Source organism: Alosa pseudoharengus, unplaced genomic scaffold (assembly GCF_046254945.1).
Source record: "Alosa pseudoharengus isolate Yale_2024_CS ecotype anadromous, Long Island Sound unplaced genomic scaffold, YU_APseudo_1.1 YU_APseudo_1.1_scf_24, whole genome shotgun sequence".
Taxonomy (NCBI): Eukaryota; Metazoa; Chordata; class Actinopteri; order Clupeiformes; family Clupeidae; genus Alosa; species Alosa pseudoharengus.
In genome coordinates this window covers 3,655,191-3,672,194 of record NW_027468689.1, presented here as the reverse complement: position 1 = coordinate 3,672,194, position 17,004 = coordinate 3,655,191, and the positions used below count along the sequence as shown (strand labels likewise).

The 17,004-nt window shown below is 41.3% G+C and overlaps 1 protein-coding gene across 1 annotated transcript in view; it reads right to left on the bottom strand.

The window, feature by feature from the left end:
• Positions 1-1,586: 1,586 nt before the first annotated feature.
• pudp (pseudouridine 5'-phosphatase) overlaps positions 1,587-17,004 on the bottom strand; it is a 41,897-nt gene continuing 26,479 nt past the window's right edge. Inside the window, exon 4 of the mRNA XM_076302495.1 lies at positions 1,587-1,802. Coding sequence (XP_076158610.1) covers positions 1,617-1,802 — 186 coding nt within the window. The 3' untranslated portion in view covers positions 1,587-1,616. The remainder of the gene's footprint in view (positions 1,803-17,004) is intronic.

The following is a 17,004-nucleotide window of genomic DNA, read 5'->3' as shown; positions in this document are numbered from 1 at the left end:
AGAGGGAGAGAGAGAAATAGAAACCATAGAGAAAGAAAGAGAACAAGAGAGAGAGAGGGAGAGAACGAGAGGGAGGGGTTTTGTCTGGGTGTTTGTCCATCTAGGATATCAGTGTGTAGGTGTCGGCGTGTGTATAGATGTGTGTGTAGGTGTCGGCGTGTGTATAGATGTGTGTGTAGGTGTCGGCGTGTGTATAGATGTGTGTGTAGGTGTCGGCGTGTGTATAGATGTGTGTGTATAGATGTGTGTGTGTCTGCCAGTACACACAGGCGTCAGTCTTTGTGTGAGTTTGAGAAAGGGGACGGACGGTCCTTTGTAGGTGTGTGTGGTCGGTGAATAGGTGTGTGTGGTCGGTGAAGAGGTGTGTGTGGTCGGTGAAGAGGTGTGTGTGGTCGGTTAATGAATAGGTGTGTGTGGTCGGTGAATAGGTGTGTGTGGTCGGTGAAGAGGTGTGTGTGGTCGGTTAATGAATAGGTGTGTGTGGTCGGTGAATAGGTGTGTGTGGTCGGTGAATAGGTGTGTGTATAGGTGTGTGTGGTCGGTGAATAGGTGTGTGTGGTCGGTGAAGAGGTGTGTGTGGTCGGTTAATGAATAGGTGTGTGTGGTCGGTGAATAGGTGTGTGTGGTCGGTGAATAGGTGTGTGTATAGGTGTGTGTGGTCGGTGAATAGGTGTGTGTGGTCGGTGAAGAGGTGTGTGTGGTCGGTGAAGAGGTGATGTGCAAGGTGCCTCTAACTGCCTGCCACTGAAGAGGAGTTGTGTGTGTGTGTGCGTGCGCGCATGAGTGAAAACGCGTGTGTGTGTGGTTTTCTGTGTGTGAGTGAATGTATAATATACTCTTTTGATCCCGTGAGGGAAATTTGGTCTCTGCATTTATCCCAATCCGTGAATTAACCCTCTGGTTACAAAGCGCTAACCAGTAGGCCACGGCTGCCCACATATCTGGGTGTGATAGCTTTCAGGGCTGGATGGATTGACTGCATCCATGCATATGTGTGTGTGTGCGTGTGTGTGTGTGTGTGGCACTAGATGGATATATATGCATGTGTTATTCCCCAGGCTGGACAGACATCACTGAACACCTTGCATACTTTTGGATTTATTTATTCAACATACACATTTATAATTAAATAATTATAATGAAAAGCTTTAAAATTTCCTTTAGGACACTTGGTTGCTTCACTCATACACACACACATACACACACACACACATACACACACAAACATACACACACTCACTCTTTCTCTCACACGCACACACTGAGTGTAGACAGACAACCGTATACACAGTGTGCTTGTATACATACAACCGTATGCACAGTTTGTTTGTTTGTTTGTGTGTGTGTGTGTGTGTGTGTGTGTGTGTGTGTGTGTAAGTGTGTGAGTGTGTGTGTGTGTGTGTGTGTCCTTCTAGATTGACTGTTTCCAGGATGAAAGGCCACAGCTACACGCAGAGGTCATGGATTCAAATCCCATTTCAGCCCAGCGTGATGGAGAGCATGTGTGAGTGTGTGTGTGTGTGTGTGTGTGTGTGTGTGTGTGTGTGTGTGTGTCCCTAAGTTCTGTGAATCTTTCTGAGTGTATGTCTGTGTGTGAATGTGTGTGTGTGTGTGTGTCAGGAGTGTGTCCTATATGCGGGCAGGCTGAAGAGCTCTGGTCTAAAGTCCTCCAGGCTGCTCAGCACCAGTGTTGCATTCTGGGTAAGGGCGCGGTCCATCCGTTCATCTGGCACCATGACGACCTGCATACCGGCTGCCACGCCTGCAGCTACGCCGTTCACTGCATCCTCAAACACCAGGCACTAACACACACACACACACAAACACACACATAAAGCAGAGGTCAGATACACACACACACACACACAACCAAAGACAGACACAAGTCAAATACACAGTTCAGAAGTATATACACATATAGAGATGGTTCTCAAAAAATTTGATTTTTTCTCTAATTGGTTTAAAAAAAGTGAATCTTTCTATTCTAGATTCATTACATTATATAGTGAAATATTGCAAGCCATTTTTTTGTTAAAGTGTCGATGATTATGGCTTACAGCTTGTGAAAATCAAAATTCAGTTTCTCAAAAATATTAGAATAAAGATGTTACACAGAAATGTCTGTTTCCTGAGTCTTTAATCTCTTAGTCTGGTTCAGTAAACACGACCACAATCATGGGAAAGACAGCTGACTTGATAGTTGTCAAGAAGACACTCATTGACTCCCTCCACAAGAGACTTTCTAATGAGGAGATAGAGCACTCAGAGGGCTCTATCTTCCGTCCCGGCGCAATTGACTTTGTATACTCGCGCGAGCGTTTGTCTTTCCTATTTTGCAGTCAGCGCATATTGGAATTTTCCCTCCACAGGTACATGCCTGTAAATTAGGGAATTCGATTGCGCCCACGGGGGCGGTTCAGCGAAAAGACGGGGCGTGTTCCGGCGCAAACGTTCACTGTTGATATTTTGCAGTTTCAGAAAACAATTCCGCCACAGACCAGGAACTCCCTGGTCTAAAGTCTGTGGCGAAAATGCAGATGCTATTTTAAGGGTGCATGCATGACCACAGGCCTGCATGAATGAATGCGTTGCACACCAATCTACAGACACCCCCGTGCACAGACGGAAACATTCAAAGCCTTGATAATATTTGTCCATTACCCGGTTTTGTTTGTTGCATTGGTGACCTAAATATTTAGTAGCCTATATAGTACAACATCTACATGCAATATCTTTACAACAACGCCTAATTACGACCTATTAATCTGGACAACTTTACAGCCCTATAAAGGCTAAAGTTACTTTTAGTTTTGTTCCAATTTACCGTTGTGTAAGGTTTTAAGCACCATAATTTTGCCTACCTTGTTGTAGCCCATCTGAAATAACTCCAAGCTTTGCTATGTTCCCTCCATCCTTTCGTTATTTTCAAAAAACGTTTTATATCCATGATGGCCTTGAAGTCTTGAGTTAGTGAATTAGCTTAAATCAGCTTTTCATGTGCTGTTAACCAGCAACAGATAGTACAAGAAAGCAGCAAGTATGGTTACAATTTCTGTACAATTTCTGTAGTTGCTGCATCCATTCATTGTTATTCTCTCTCCTGCTCAAATAAATGTTGTGCGTGAATTACAGAAAATATTGTAAATAGTCTACTGTCACGCAGTTAATGGATTACTGTGCAGAGTTGAAAGTTAGGTCAACTTAAACGAAGCCCTTGCTTGGCCGCCTGTGCTGCGCAACACACACTTAGCTCCTCTCATCTATACAATGTAGTTCCCATTTCTGTAAACCATACATAATTTCAAAGAAAAATATTACCACTCGAGGGAAATCAGTGTGGTGTCCATGTGAAAAAATAGGCATAAATCTAGCGTACACATTTTCACGAATCACTGATGTGTTGATGACATAAATTAGGAAATGTTAGAGGACTTAAGGAGACGTGATGTTGAACTGCATGCCGATGCCATTTAACCCAAATGCCCCAGCGGCAGCACGGGAGAGAAGAGATTAACTGACAGAAGATATGCATTGTCTATAGAGAGGTAATGTTAGATTACATTGTACATTGCAAATATATCACCATGCATTCATAACCTCGTGATTCAGTGAGAATGATCCCAAAACATCGGAAAGTATGTCTTTGTGACAATTCTGTATTACATTTTGTGAAGATGAAAAATCAATAGCTAACTGTTCCCAACTGAACAGTGATTATAGCGCTGTGAACGCTCCTGGCTGCGCCTGGCAAATACGCCACCATAATAGCAATCAGCTATGGAACAAGCGTGCCTGTTGTTAAAGGGAATGTGAGATGACGCTCTGATTGGTTTATTGCACGTTACGCCCAAACCACACCCATGATTAATGTAGCTACTTCAGACAACCCCATTTTAGATTTGCGTCGGGCGCAACAGTCAAATATCCCGCCGGTAAAATAGCATCAGCGCCCGAGATCCGCCCACAAAGTGAATTGCGTTTTGCGCAAAGACACTTCCGTTTTAGACCATTAAAATAGGGCCCAGAGTCTCCCACAGGGTTAGTTCGTAACGCAAACATGGCAGTAGTCTACACATATCCCGCACCTTCCCCCGCCAAAAGTAGACATGTGAATACATTGTGCCAATCATGTGGTATGTTGTAAATACATAGTGCCAATCGTGTTGTGATCTCACAGCTGGAGCGAGGTTGGTGTCATGAAGCCTTGCGCGTGCGCAGTTCTCCCCGAAATAGATGCCCGATAAGTCCCATAGTGTGTTGCAATATGGCCGCAGAGTGGAGCGACTTGCCTGAAAGGACTTTGATTAAGCCACAGAAGAAGGTAATTGCTGAAAGAGCAGGGTGTTTCACACTTATGGAAAGTGACAAGAAGGGAAAAGTCTGGTAGGAAAAGATGTACAAGCAACAAGGATGACTGCAGCCTTGAGAGAATTGTCAAGCAAAGCCGATTCAAGAACTTGAGGGAACTTCAGATGGAGTGAGCTGAGTCCAGGTTGATGTTTCCAGTCAGTGATCATTTGGGGTGCCGTGTCATTTGCTGGTGTTGGTCCTTCTACCAGGAGATTTTAGAGCACTCCATGCTTCCATCTGCTTACAAGCTTAATGGATTGGGGTGTGAATTTTCACTTGTCTCACAATTCGATTAGATTACAATTATCATGTCAACGATTCAATTTCATTCGATTCCACGATGCATCAAATTTAAATAATTCTCAAGGCATCTTGACCTTTGACCTTGACCTTGATTTTTTTTTTCATTATTATTAAATACACGACCCAGTTGTGATATAATCTTCCCTTGAAAGTTAATAAGCGGTGAAACACTACATAATAAGATGTCTCCCTTTCAGAAAAAGATTATCAACAGGCTATTGTGTGTAGACTCTTGCATTACAAATAGGTTATAACTTGCAGTTACTTTCACATTAAACCATATGAAATGCACAATATAAATTCCCTTGTTAAACTATAGCATGTTACATCTGATCATGTTCATCCATACCACAAGTCAAAATAAACAGAAACTCATATCGGAACGTCACCTATTACCGATCGTCCCGTATTTCCGACCTCTTACGTCAGGGATCACCAGTCCAGACCGTGACGTGATCCTATCCGGACCCAGACCATAATAGCCTAATTTAGATTTTCACATAAGATTTCAAAGCTGCGCTAAATGTTTCGTTGGTTAGGATAACAGCATTTACTTCAGGATCTTCAGGAACCATCATTTCACTTGCTGCTACTCAGCCAGTGAATTCTGTGAATTCTGATGAAGTCGAGTCAATGAGTAAAGTAGCCTACTATGGGGAAGAGACTGATAGCCTGAAACGAGCGAGGAGAGGAGACGGGACGAGAAACAATCAGATGGATATCTAAGTTAACGATAAGTAAGTTATTATCAAATCATCGATTTCTCAAAGAGGAGAAAGCTAGACAGCGAGAACAGAGCTTAATATAACGATACGGGGGCAATACCACGCAAAACTGTCAGGTCCGTAACACCAACTAAATATGGATGTGACAGTTTTGTGCGGAATTGCCCTGGACCTCTTCTATATATCCTGAGACTGGCGATTTTTAAAAGCGCCAATTTGAAGGACCTCTACTAGACAAATCATATATTTTGAGCAAGCATAGGGTAGGCTAGGCCCATTAAACAGTGAACTGAGACCACAGAATATTTTACGATTTAAGAAGGCAATATGATTGATCCACCACAATCTAGTTAAGCCTACATGCATTCACTGCCCAACAATGTGATGTTCCTGGGTTTCCAGGATTTAGGGTCAACATTAAAAAAAAAAAATTAAACTTGCTGATTAATGGGTTCAAGGAACCAGCTGTGGAATATCCATCCATGTCTCAGCTCAAATTTTATTTTAAGTTCACGTTAAGATCTTAAAAATATAAGGCTACTCAGTTTTTCTCCCCAATTACTCTTATCTTGCCTTATTTCTACTCATTTCGAATGTTGCCTTTTAGGCTACTTATTTTATTTCACATCAAACATTAGGCCTAGAATCTTCTATTTCTTGACTTTCCCCTTGGGGATCAAGAAAGAAAGAAAGAAAGAAAGAAAGAAAGAAAGAAAGAAAGAAAGTAAGTAAGTAAGTAAGTAAGTAAGTAAGTAAGTAAGTAAGTATGTATGTATGTATGTATGTATGTATGTATGTATGTCATAGCTGTCAACATTGAGCTTTGAAAATAAAGGAGATTTCCCGGGTTTCTCACGCAGAATACGGGAAAATGTCAACAATCGTCCTCCAACGTTGGAAGGGTTGCAGTATTAGTCCGTTTCGCAATTGCAATGTCGTGCATTGGTCACCTAAACAATACAACAAAGTAGCCTACTTTATTTAGGCTACGCCTAACAACAGCCAATATTAATTTCGTCAACTTTATACAGCCCTAACAAGGCTAAAGTTCTGTAATCGATGCCCCTGTGCGCTGTCATTCTCTCTCCTGTGCAAACAAAATGTGTGCGTTCCAAGTAGCCTAGTGTGTAATTCTTCTTCATAAAGTTGAACAAATGCATTTGGTTATTTTAAAGGAAAAATATAAATAGCTTGTCATGCAGTTTATGGGCTACAGTGCAGAGTTGGGAAGTTATGGTAGGCCAACTTGGAGGGAATTCTTTCTCTATTCGTAGCACAGTGCGTGCGGCCTTACACTATGCAGGTGCCACTGAATTGTGCTCTCACGACAACCACGCCGTCATCTTAAATAGTCTCACTGTCGCCTTCAAGCAAGCAAAACGATGCTTTGAAAACATCTGTTTCGCTGGAAGGGCAAGGGGGTAGCAATAGCAACAGGACAGTAGCCTACAGAGACTGACAAGTCCGATGGTAGAGCTAATGTTATGAGATTGTTAAAATACGGGATATTCTACGGGAAAAAAGTAAAAATTAGGGCTGTCAAAATAACTGATTAATTTCGATTAATTAATTTGAGAAAAAATAACTGATTAAAAAAATTAGTGCAGATTAATCGATTCCGTATGACCTTTGACCCTGAGCCGTTCTAGTCAGTAAAAATTAGACTGTAAAATGAAGGAGAGAGAAGAAAACGTGCTGCCTGGATCATTGATTGGAACATTTACTTTTAAAAAACGGCCTGATGGTGTTGATAGAAAATAAAGTGTTGCAAATAAAGTCCTCTGCAATGTCTGCAGCAAAGAATTTGCATATCACCGGAGTTGATCAACTCTACAGTCGCACATCAATGCAAAGAAATAAGTGTTGACATTGAGGGGAGTGTTAATTTATTTTCATTGTGTCCCCTAGGTTATATCTGTGGCCTGAAATGCCTTGTATGTGAAAAAAACTTCTTCCCGAAGCACTTTTGAATTTATTTCCTCAGCATAGATTATTACAGCAATCATAGATTATTATGGCAATTATTTGAACAGTGAAAATAATAATAAAAGAGTTTTTGAACTTTAATGTCACTAATGCTGATTAATCAATGATTTATTTGAATTTAAATATTTAATATACTTTCACAGCAAAAATGATATATGCGATTAATTTAGATTAATTAATCACAGACTATGTAATTAATTAGATTATTTTTTTTAATTGATTGACAGCCCTAGTTAAAATACGTGAGAGCTGCGAGAGCAACATCCCTCTGCTCAACAACCTAAACCGCTTCTTTGCTCGCTTTGAAGCACAAAACAGCACCTGCCCACAGAAGACCCATCCCCCTCTACATGAGCAGCCCCTGTGCCTCTCTGCCGACAGCGTGAAGAGGACACTTGCTGCTATCAACACCCGTAAGGCAACAGGTCCAGACAACATCCCTGGTCGTGCGCTGAAGGACTGCGCAGGGGAGCTTAAGGATGTCTTCACAGACATCTTTAACACTTCCCTGAAGCAAGCCATCGTCCCATCTTGTTTCAAAGCTGCCACCATCATACCTGTGCCGAAGAAAACTGCTCCATCCTGCTTCAATGACTACCGCCCTGTGGCACTGACACCCATCATCATGAAGTGCTTTGAGCGGCTTGTCATGTCACATATCAAATCCATTCTCCCCCCCACCCTGGACCCCTTCCAGTTTGCATACCGAGCCAAACGGTCTACAGAGGATGCAATCTGCTCTGCCCTCCACCCAGCCCTCACCCACCTGGAAAAAAGAGACTCATATGTGAGATTGCTGTTTATAGACTTCAGTTCTGCATTCAACACCATAATACCACAACAACTCATCTGCAAACTTGACAAACTGGGACTCAGTACCTACCTCTGCAACTGGCTACTGGACTTCCTCTGTCAGAGGCCTCAAGTAGTACGTGTTGGCAACAATACCTCAAGCAGCATCACACTGAGCACAGGGGCCCCCCAAGGCTGCGTGCTCAGTCCGCTGCTCTTCACCCTGCTGACGCATGACTGCACTGCAACCTACAGCAACAATCACATAGTGAAATTTGCTGACGACACAACTCTGGTGGGTCTCATCACCAAGGGCGACGAGACTCAATACAGGTTGGAGGTCGACCATCTGACCACGTGGTGCAGGGACAACAACCTCCTGCTGAACGTCAGCAAGACCAAAGAGATTGTTGTTGACTTCCGGAGAGGTCACACCCAACACCTGCCACTGACCATCGACGGTGCTGTGGTGGAGAGAGCGAGCAGCACCAAATTCCTGGGGGTGCACATCAGTGAAGACCTCTCCTGGACCACCAACACAGCATCACTGGTGAAGAGAGCTCAGCGCCGCCTGTACTTCCTGCGGAAACTCAGGCGAGCAAGTGCTCCACCAGCCATCATGACCACATTCTACCGAGGCACCATTGAGTGCATCCTCTCCAGCTGTATCGCTGTGTGGGGCGGAAGCTGCACTGAATACAACAGGAAAGCCCTGCAGCGCATAGTGAACACAGCTGGAAGGATTATTGGTGCTTCACTCCCCTCCCTGAAGGACATTTACACCACCCACCTCACCCGCAAGGCGACCAAAATTGTGAGTGATGCAAGTCACCCCGCTCACAATCTGTTTGATCTACTGCCCTCTGGGAAGAGGTACAGAAGCCTGCGCTCCCGCACTACCAGACTCACCAACAGCTTCATACACCAAGCTGTTAGGATGCTGAACTCTCTCCCTCCTCTCCCCCCTCCACCCTCAGCTACATAACATCCTGGACATTGGACCCACAATGGCCGCCTGCACCACTCCACTTGCACACTTGTACACTTTGCAACTTGTTGCTGTTGTCCTGAAAACACAACACTTCTGCTGCTCTTACATAACTTGCACCACTATGCCACTTTATTTCTTACTTAGGTCAAACAGAACTACCTCAGCCTCTTATTGGCCTGACTTTGCACTAGTATTTTATTTTATTGACTGTCTATGCACAATTTCAACCAAATTTTGCTGCTCTTATTTTTTCATTATATGTGCCCTCTTATTTACTTATTTACTTACTTTTTTGTTTACTTGAATGTTATGTTTGTCTGTGGACTTAAAATTGGTAAAATATGTCTTGTCTCCACCGTGGGATAGTGAGAAACGTAATTTCGATCTCTTTGTATGTCTGGAACATGTGAAGAAATTGACAATAAAGCTGACTTTGACTTTGACTTTGGAGAAACCCAGAAAAAACGGGAGGGTTGACAGCTATGATGTATGTATGTATCTATCTATCTATCTACAACTAGGCTTCATCCATCCATCCAAATATTATATATATATATATATATAAATATTATACATACATACATATACATAGCCTAAACATTATGATGCTCCGGACCTTTGCTTGAGGAAATTTTCCGTAACTGTACCTTGCTGAGGATTAATTGAATACCCCTGTCTTACGTGTATGTGTCATTTAATATTAATTTCTATACAAACCACGACGGCGGATTTCTAAAGAAACGCAAGGACCCACACCATAACTATATCTAAATTAGTTATGTACATTTACATTACATTTTACCATGACTTGAAGAGATGTAAACAGTGTTTACAAATTTTGTGCTGCGTGTACAAATTTTGTTCAAATCTACACACCTATGGCTACAGAAAAATGTAAGGTTAATTTATCAAATGTTATTTTGAAGTATTAAAAAACATTGTTGTTTTAACATTTTTGAATAAAAGGGCCGGTAATTGGTGCTTTTACGATATGTAGCCTGTCATACATTATTGGGAACAAAAACATGGGTTGCATTTAGCTAATATGTCAAAGAAAGTAACATGCTACAATAATTATGACCGCCGCGCAGCGAAGCGGCGGTCATATAGGTTTAGTCAGATTTTTATTTATTTATTTATTATTATTTTTTTCGCATGTCCAAATTTCTGTCAATGATTCCCGGGACACTGAAAGACCGGGGTAGACGAAACTTGGTGGGCATGTAACCCCATATGGATAGCATGGAACCATCGTTTTTCGTTTTGATCTGTAGCCCCCCCGCTGGACTGCACCCCCCGAAAGGAGGGTAGGGCAGACACAGTTTTCTGTGAATATCTCGAGAACCGTAAGGTTTAGGAGGACCATTTTTTTTTGTATGTTGATCTCAAGGGGCCATGTCAACCCATTCCATAACCACTCATTTCTTGTATAGCGCCACCTAGTTAAACACAAAAAAGTAAAAATGAGGTGTTGTAATCGCAGGTATCTGTGACCTAACATAGTCAAAACTGCACGAAATTGGAAGTGTAGGATCATTATGACACCCTCTGAATGCACGCCAAGTTTCGTGGAATTCCGTTCATGGGGGGCCACACAATAAATTAATTTATGTTACTATACACCAACTGGCCTGTAGGTGGCCGGAGACAGTTTTCTGTGAATATCTCGAGAACCGTAGGGCCTAGGAGGTCCACCTTTTTTTTGTATGTTGATCTCAAGGGACCATGTCAACCCATCCCATTACCACTTATTTCATGTATAGCGCCACCTAGTTAAAAATTAAAAATAAAAAAATTAGGTGTTTTCATCACAATATCTCTGGCTGACATGGTCAAAACTGCACGAAATTGAAATTGTAGGATCATTATGACACCCTCCGAATGCATGCCAAGTTTTGTGTACTTTCGTTCATGGGGGGCCTTACAATAAAACAATTTATGTGTACATTTAGTGACGTACACCAACAAGGATTCCCGGGACACTGAAAGACCGGGGTACACAAAACTTGGTGGGCATGTACCCCCACATGGATAGCATGGAACTGTCATTTTTCGTTTTGATCTGTAGCCCCCCCGCTGGACTGGACCCCCCGAAAGGAGGGTAGGGCAGACACAGTTCTCTGTGAATATCTTGAGAACTGTAGGGCCTAGGATGACCATTTTTTCTGTATATTTGCCTCCAGGGGTCATGTTAACCCAGTTAATGTGCACACATGTGCACAAACAGATACACACACACACACACATTCACAGTAATCATACGTATGACCAGGGCCGGCCCGAGGCATAAGCGAACTAAGCGGCTGCTTGGGGCCTCCTGGCCACCAGGGGGCCCCCAATCGAGTTTTTTTTTTTTTTTTACATAATAAATAACGTAAACAAGTGACATCAATGAATGAATAAATGAAACAATTATCATTCAAATCAAGAAAATTATAATTTCATGATCAATATGCCTGCCTACTGCTACTGTGTCTGCCAGCCTTTGAGTCACGCGCATAAAGTAGACACCTCGGGTGCATATACAATTCGTGCAGACACTGCATCAAGTTCAACAATCGGAAGAGACGGTAATGTTAACACAAGTCACAAAAAAGGACGTATCTCTCTGGTGCCGAAAACAGAACGAAGAAAATGACAGAGGAGGAGAAAAACGAGCAAGATACAGGTATGTTTTGCATGATTATTTACAGTATGTTTTGTGCTTGAGGTAGCTAGCTAGCTGTCATGATCTAATATAAGCCATCACCAGAGCTAAATCTCCGCCATCAACAGAGAAATGTCTCCCATTAATATATATTTATCTAGATGTATTTCAGATGTCAAGGATATTGGGATTGTTTTGGATGTTCAATCAAGCATGTACCCTTGCTCTAGGTGGGCTTATTATGTCGTAAATTAAAGTTAGCTAGCTGACTGAAGTGGACATTAGCACTACAGTAGCTACATGAAAACGTAGCTGAAGGCAAATTTACCACAGAGGGATTGTTTCTGATTTCGTACCTGAAAGTGTTGATAGTTTATTACTGCTCTATAATATGTGACATAGTGGTAAGTCTGATAGCAACAACAGACTAAGCCCAGGCTCCCAGTCCCAACCCAACCCACTGACTAGCGCGACTCTGGGCATCGGTAACGTTCCAGCTTCATAGGCAAAGATGGAACAGCAGTGCGCTCTGCTCTAAGATCTTTGGAGAGAGATGGTAGTGTTTGAGAAAATATACCATGTTGGGTGGGGAGACTTCTGTGATGAAAATAAACTTACATTTGATTAAGATAGTGGCAAGTGATGTAGCGGTGCTACCCTAATATTTAGGCTGCAGTAGATCACCATGTTAAGCGTTCACCATACTGCAATTAAGTATACTCTTTTGATTATGCCTCATTTGCCAATAGAATATGAATTGTTACATGTGGAATTGCTTGTTATTTGAGTTTAAGTAATGATAGCAAAATAAACTCATTCTGCTCGATCAACTATGCACTTATGCAATATTTTTTTTTTTCAGAGACACTGTTGAAGTCCTTTGGAGCACATCTCTACCTCTACCTACCAGAAGGTGAGGTTTTCTTGATGGCAAATGGTTATATAGCCTGTTAATATGACACGACACATTTAACATCGTTTTTTTTTACATTTATTTATGTATTTATTTAATCATTGCAGGTTCGTCCACTGCAGAGTTGCAGATGCCTAAAAACCAGGAACGAAGTAGGAATAATTATCTATTTTTTGGGACATTTTATTTTTGATTATTAATGTTTGTCTATTTTGTTTTTATTTTGTAGTTGAAAATTGCTCATTTAATGCACATTTGCGGATTTGTTCAGCAAATCTGTTGAAAAACAAGTCATTAAACTGATGTACTTGTTTACAACAAATACAAATGCTGTTGTATTTTGTTATTTGTCAATTCAACTTCAGTAAACCACCCTTAGTGCTTCACTTTGAATATGAATGTTTCAAATAAATCTGTGATTTTAGTACCCTCTAAGATTAAAAGGTGACAGGGTTGGTGTAAATAACAACTATATTAATACATTGGTTTACCAAGCACATGGGGCCAGAAGTCTAGATTGGAGCCCCAAAACATTTTTGGCATGTGAGCAAAACACACACACACACACACACACACACACCCGTTTGTACCCACATTTGCACAAACAGGGTAGGGGGAGAGGGTCCTTATGCATCTGTGTCCAGGGGGACAGTAGTTCATAATCAGTCGCTGTATTAATACATAACCTCACTGTATTAATTTATAATATGACATTATAGTGTGAAGTTGTCAATTATCGCCAAGCACAGGTGACTGCGTTGTGGGAGGGGGCCCCCAAATCAAATTCTGCTTAGGGCCCCCAAAAGGCTTGGGCCGGCACTGCGTATGACACATACTCACACAGTAGACATATGTACGCTTCCATGCACAGGCACATACGCAGGCACGCACACACACACACACACACACACACACACACACACACACACACACACACACACACACACACACACACACACACACACACACACACACACACACACACACACACACACACACACACACACACACACACACACACACACACACACACATAACATAAACATAACACAAACAATCAAGAATTTCTCATAATTATGAACAGGCAAGATGGAGGTGGGGTTGTATAAAATGAATTTTACATGTGAAATCTATGAACTAATCATGTTTTGGTACTTGTTGTCTAGCAGATACCAGTGAGAATTGAGTGTGGATAATGCAATTTAGTGAGACAGTTAGAATCATATAGGCCTTTCAGCGTGATTTATTTTTGTGGAAAAAATGTGCTGGACTGGGCGGCGGTCATATTTTGTACCGCTCTGCGGTACATCTAGTTAATATAAGTTTGATCTGTGATGTGAACATGTTAAGTTAAACTATGTTATACTGTATACTGTGAGTCCTGTAGGAAGTTCCTGCATTTTACCCATCCGGGGATAGTGTACACACATTCATAGCTGTAAGACCTGTAGGAAGTTCCTGCATTTTAGTGTACACACATTCATACACACAGTCAGAGCGGTGAGACCTGTGGGAAGATGGCACCTCATATGCTGAAAATATGAATAGAAGTATTTTGATTTGTTTGTGCATCGTTTGTGCACGATTGTGCAGGCAAAATAAACATTTGTGCACAAACCTTAAACCCAAACATTAAACTTTAACTTGTTTAGTGACCTGGGGTCACCCAGCACCCCAACACTCAAATGACTCGAAAATGGTTGGTTTCTTCGTTGCTTCGTTTGTGCGTGTATTTTATAACACGTTATGATACGTTTAAAACATGACAATACTGACGTGTCACTGCATCTGACTATCATCACAAAACCCAATAGATTGTGTAGGCTATTCATGGTACATAATTATTCAATTGATATAACCGTATGTTAACTTTGTATTCACTTTATATCTGTGACATTGGCGAACATGATAGAAAGATTTGCTCAGTCCGTGTTTGAAATACAACGGCAAATGTCAACATTAACCTACATCATAAAGCTTCTCGCCTGCCGGGAAAAATATCGGCAGATTGAATTAAACTTCTTGGAAGGGTGTAGTTAGTTCATGGGCAAAGGAAATGGGAAACCCAGTAAACTGGTTGGGTGCACGAATCAGTTTCACTTTTCTTGCTTTGAATTTTGGAGGCGGCATGCACTCCTCAAATTCCCTTACCAAATTCTCCTACCGGTAGTTAACCGGTAGTGAAAAAAAAAAAAACATCCCTATTTATGGAGATGCTGATTTCCTTTTCCACCAGGACTTGGCACCTGCCCACAGTGTTTATTGCCAAGAGGAAAATGAGAGACACCAACCATACAAATGACCTTAAGGCCGCTATCAAAGCAGCTTGGGCTTCCATAACACCTCAGCAGTGCCACAGCTGATTGCCTCCATACCGCACCACACTGATGCAGTAATTCGTGCAAAAGCAGCCTGACCAAATATTGAGTGTATAAATGAACTATTTTAGATTAGTCAATTTAGTCAGATTAGTTAATTTCTTTTCAAAAGGTTGACATTTCTGTAATTTAAAACCTCTTTATTCTAATATTTATTTACAGATACTGAGTTTTGGTTTTTATAAGCTGTAATCATCACAAAATGGCTTAAAATATGTCACTTTATATCTATATATTTTTTTAAATAATTAGGGGGGAAAAATGAACTTTTCCCACAGTGTTCTAATTTGCTGAGACCCACCTGTACATGACCCTGCACATACACAAGATAAACAAGATGGACTCACGAGCACACAGACATCAACATACACGGTTAAATATACAAAAACAGTAGGGCTGTAACGATACACCAACCTCACGATTCGGTTTGCATCACGATTTTTGACCCATAAACCTCGATTTTTCTTTTTTTTTTGGGGGGGGGGGCTACCCTACATTAGAACACCAGAGGATTACAATATAATATATAATATAACATATCTATTATTGTATATCCTGATATAAAAAGAGAATAATAAATGTCTGAAATTTATGACAGCACACTTTATGCAGATTATCCTATAGCCTAAGCCTACTATTTCTATTACAACTCTACCTCTTTAATTCAGCTGGTTGAAGCCTGGAAATATTGTAAACAAAGTAGGCTACCATAGTTGGCTAGCCTATCATAGTCTACTAGGGGTGTAACGGTACACAGAAGTCACGGTTCGGTTCATACCTCGGTTCGGACATCACGGTTCGGTACGAGTTCGGTACAATGGAGGGAAAAGCAAAACAAAAATGCAGAAAGCATTTTTTTTGTACATGTCTCAGGCTGTACCACCTAGTGTCTTACAGTCTCTTCCCTGAGCTATTTGCAACAGCCTGAAGTGTGTAAGATGTAGGCTAAACAGTACAATAAGTACCCAGACTTCATCTGTAACTTGTAAACAAAATAAGACAATCAGCTATAAAACTGAAAATAGGCCTACAGCATCTCTTATTTCTGAAAGTGCAAATTACATAGAAAAATTATTTTTAAAAATCTACTTAAGCAAGACCTTCAACATCTGTGTTTAGTTGTATATGGAAGGGTCTACAATTTGCCTCAATATTTTTTTTATTGTGTGTAAAGTAATAATCTAGCCTACTAACTGTGAAAATATCACACTATTTTGCCTTTTTTTAAAAAACGAAATTGGTCCTTTCATTTCATAAACAGACTACAACTAGAAGTCACGTGACTTTGCCCTTTGACGTTAACTCACCGTAGCATGGTTTGTTTATTAGCCTGGTTAGCGTTGTCACTTTATTTGACTGTCTATGCACTTAACACTACCAGCTCCTCATGTGAGAAGTTACAAGTTACCCCAACATAAAGGTAATTACCACGCGATTTACATAGCTTTCTGTCATTACGAAATCATTTAATTTAAGCCATAGGTTTTGGTCCTATTTGTATGTGTATCCAAAGGCTGCTGAAGCGCAGGGGAAGTTTTTTCCCCTCGTTTCAGTGATTGGTAGCCTACATCATCTGGGTGATGGCTTCGAATATGTGTAGCATTTTTTCCACTCACATACCCAACAACTGCTGAACAACGCCGACACACAGTTTCATCTTATCCACCACTCTTTCGCCTGTACTAACGTTACTGTAACTGTAAGTTCTCAAACTTGCGATATTAAAGACACCAGCGGATCCTCTAACTCTTGTGGGTCTAACCTTAGTGCTGCTAATGAATGACGGACTCGACCGACGACCTGACAAAAAAAACATAGGCGCCAATCAGAGCTTCAGAGCTAAGGTGAGGCTACAGATTAGCGTTAGGTGTCGCTAAAGAACTCCCGTAACTCTCGCTACTTAACAGTAATTGCGCATG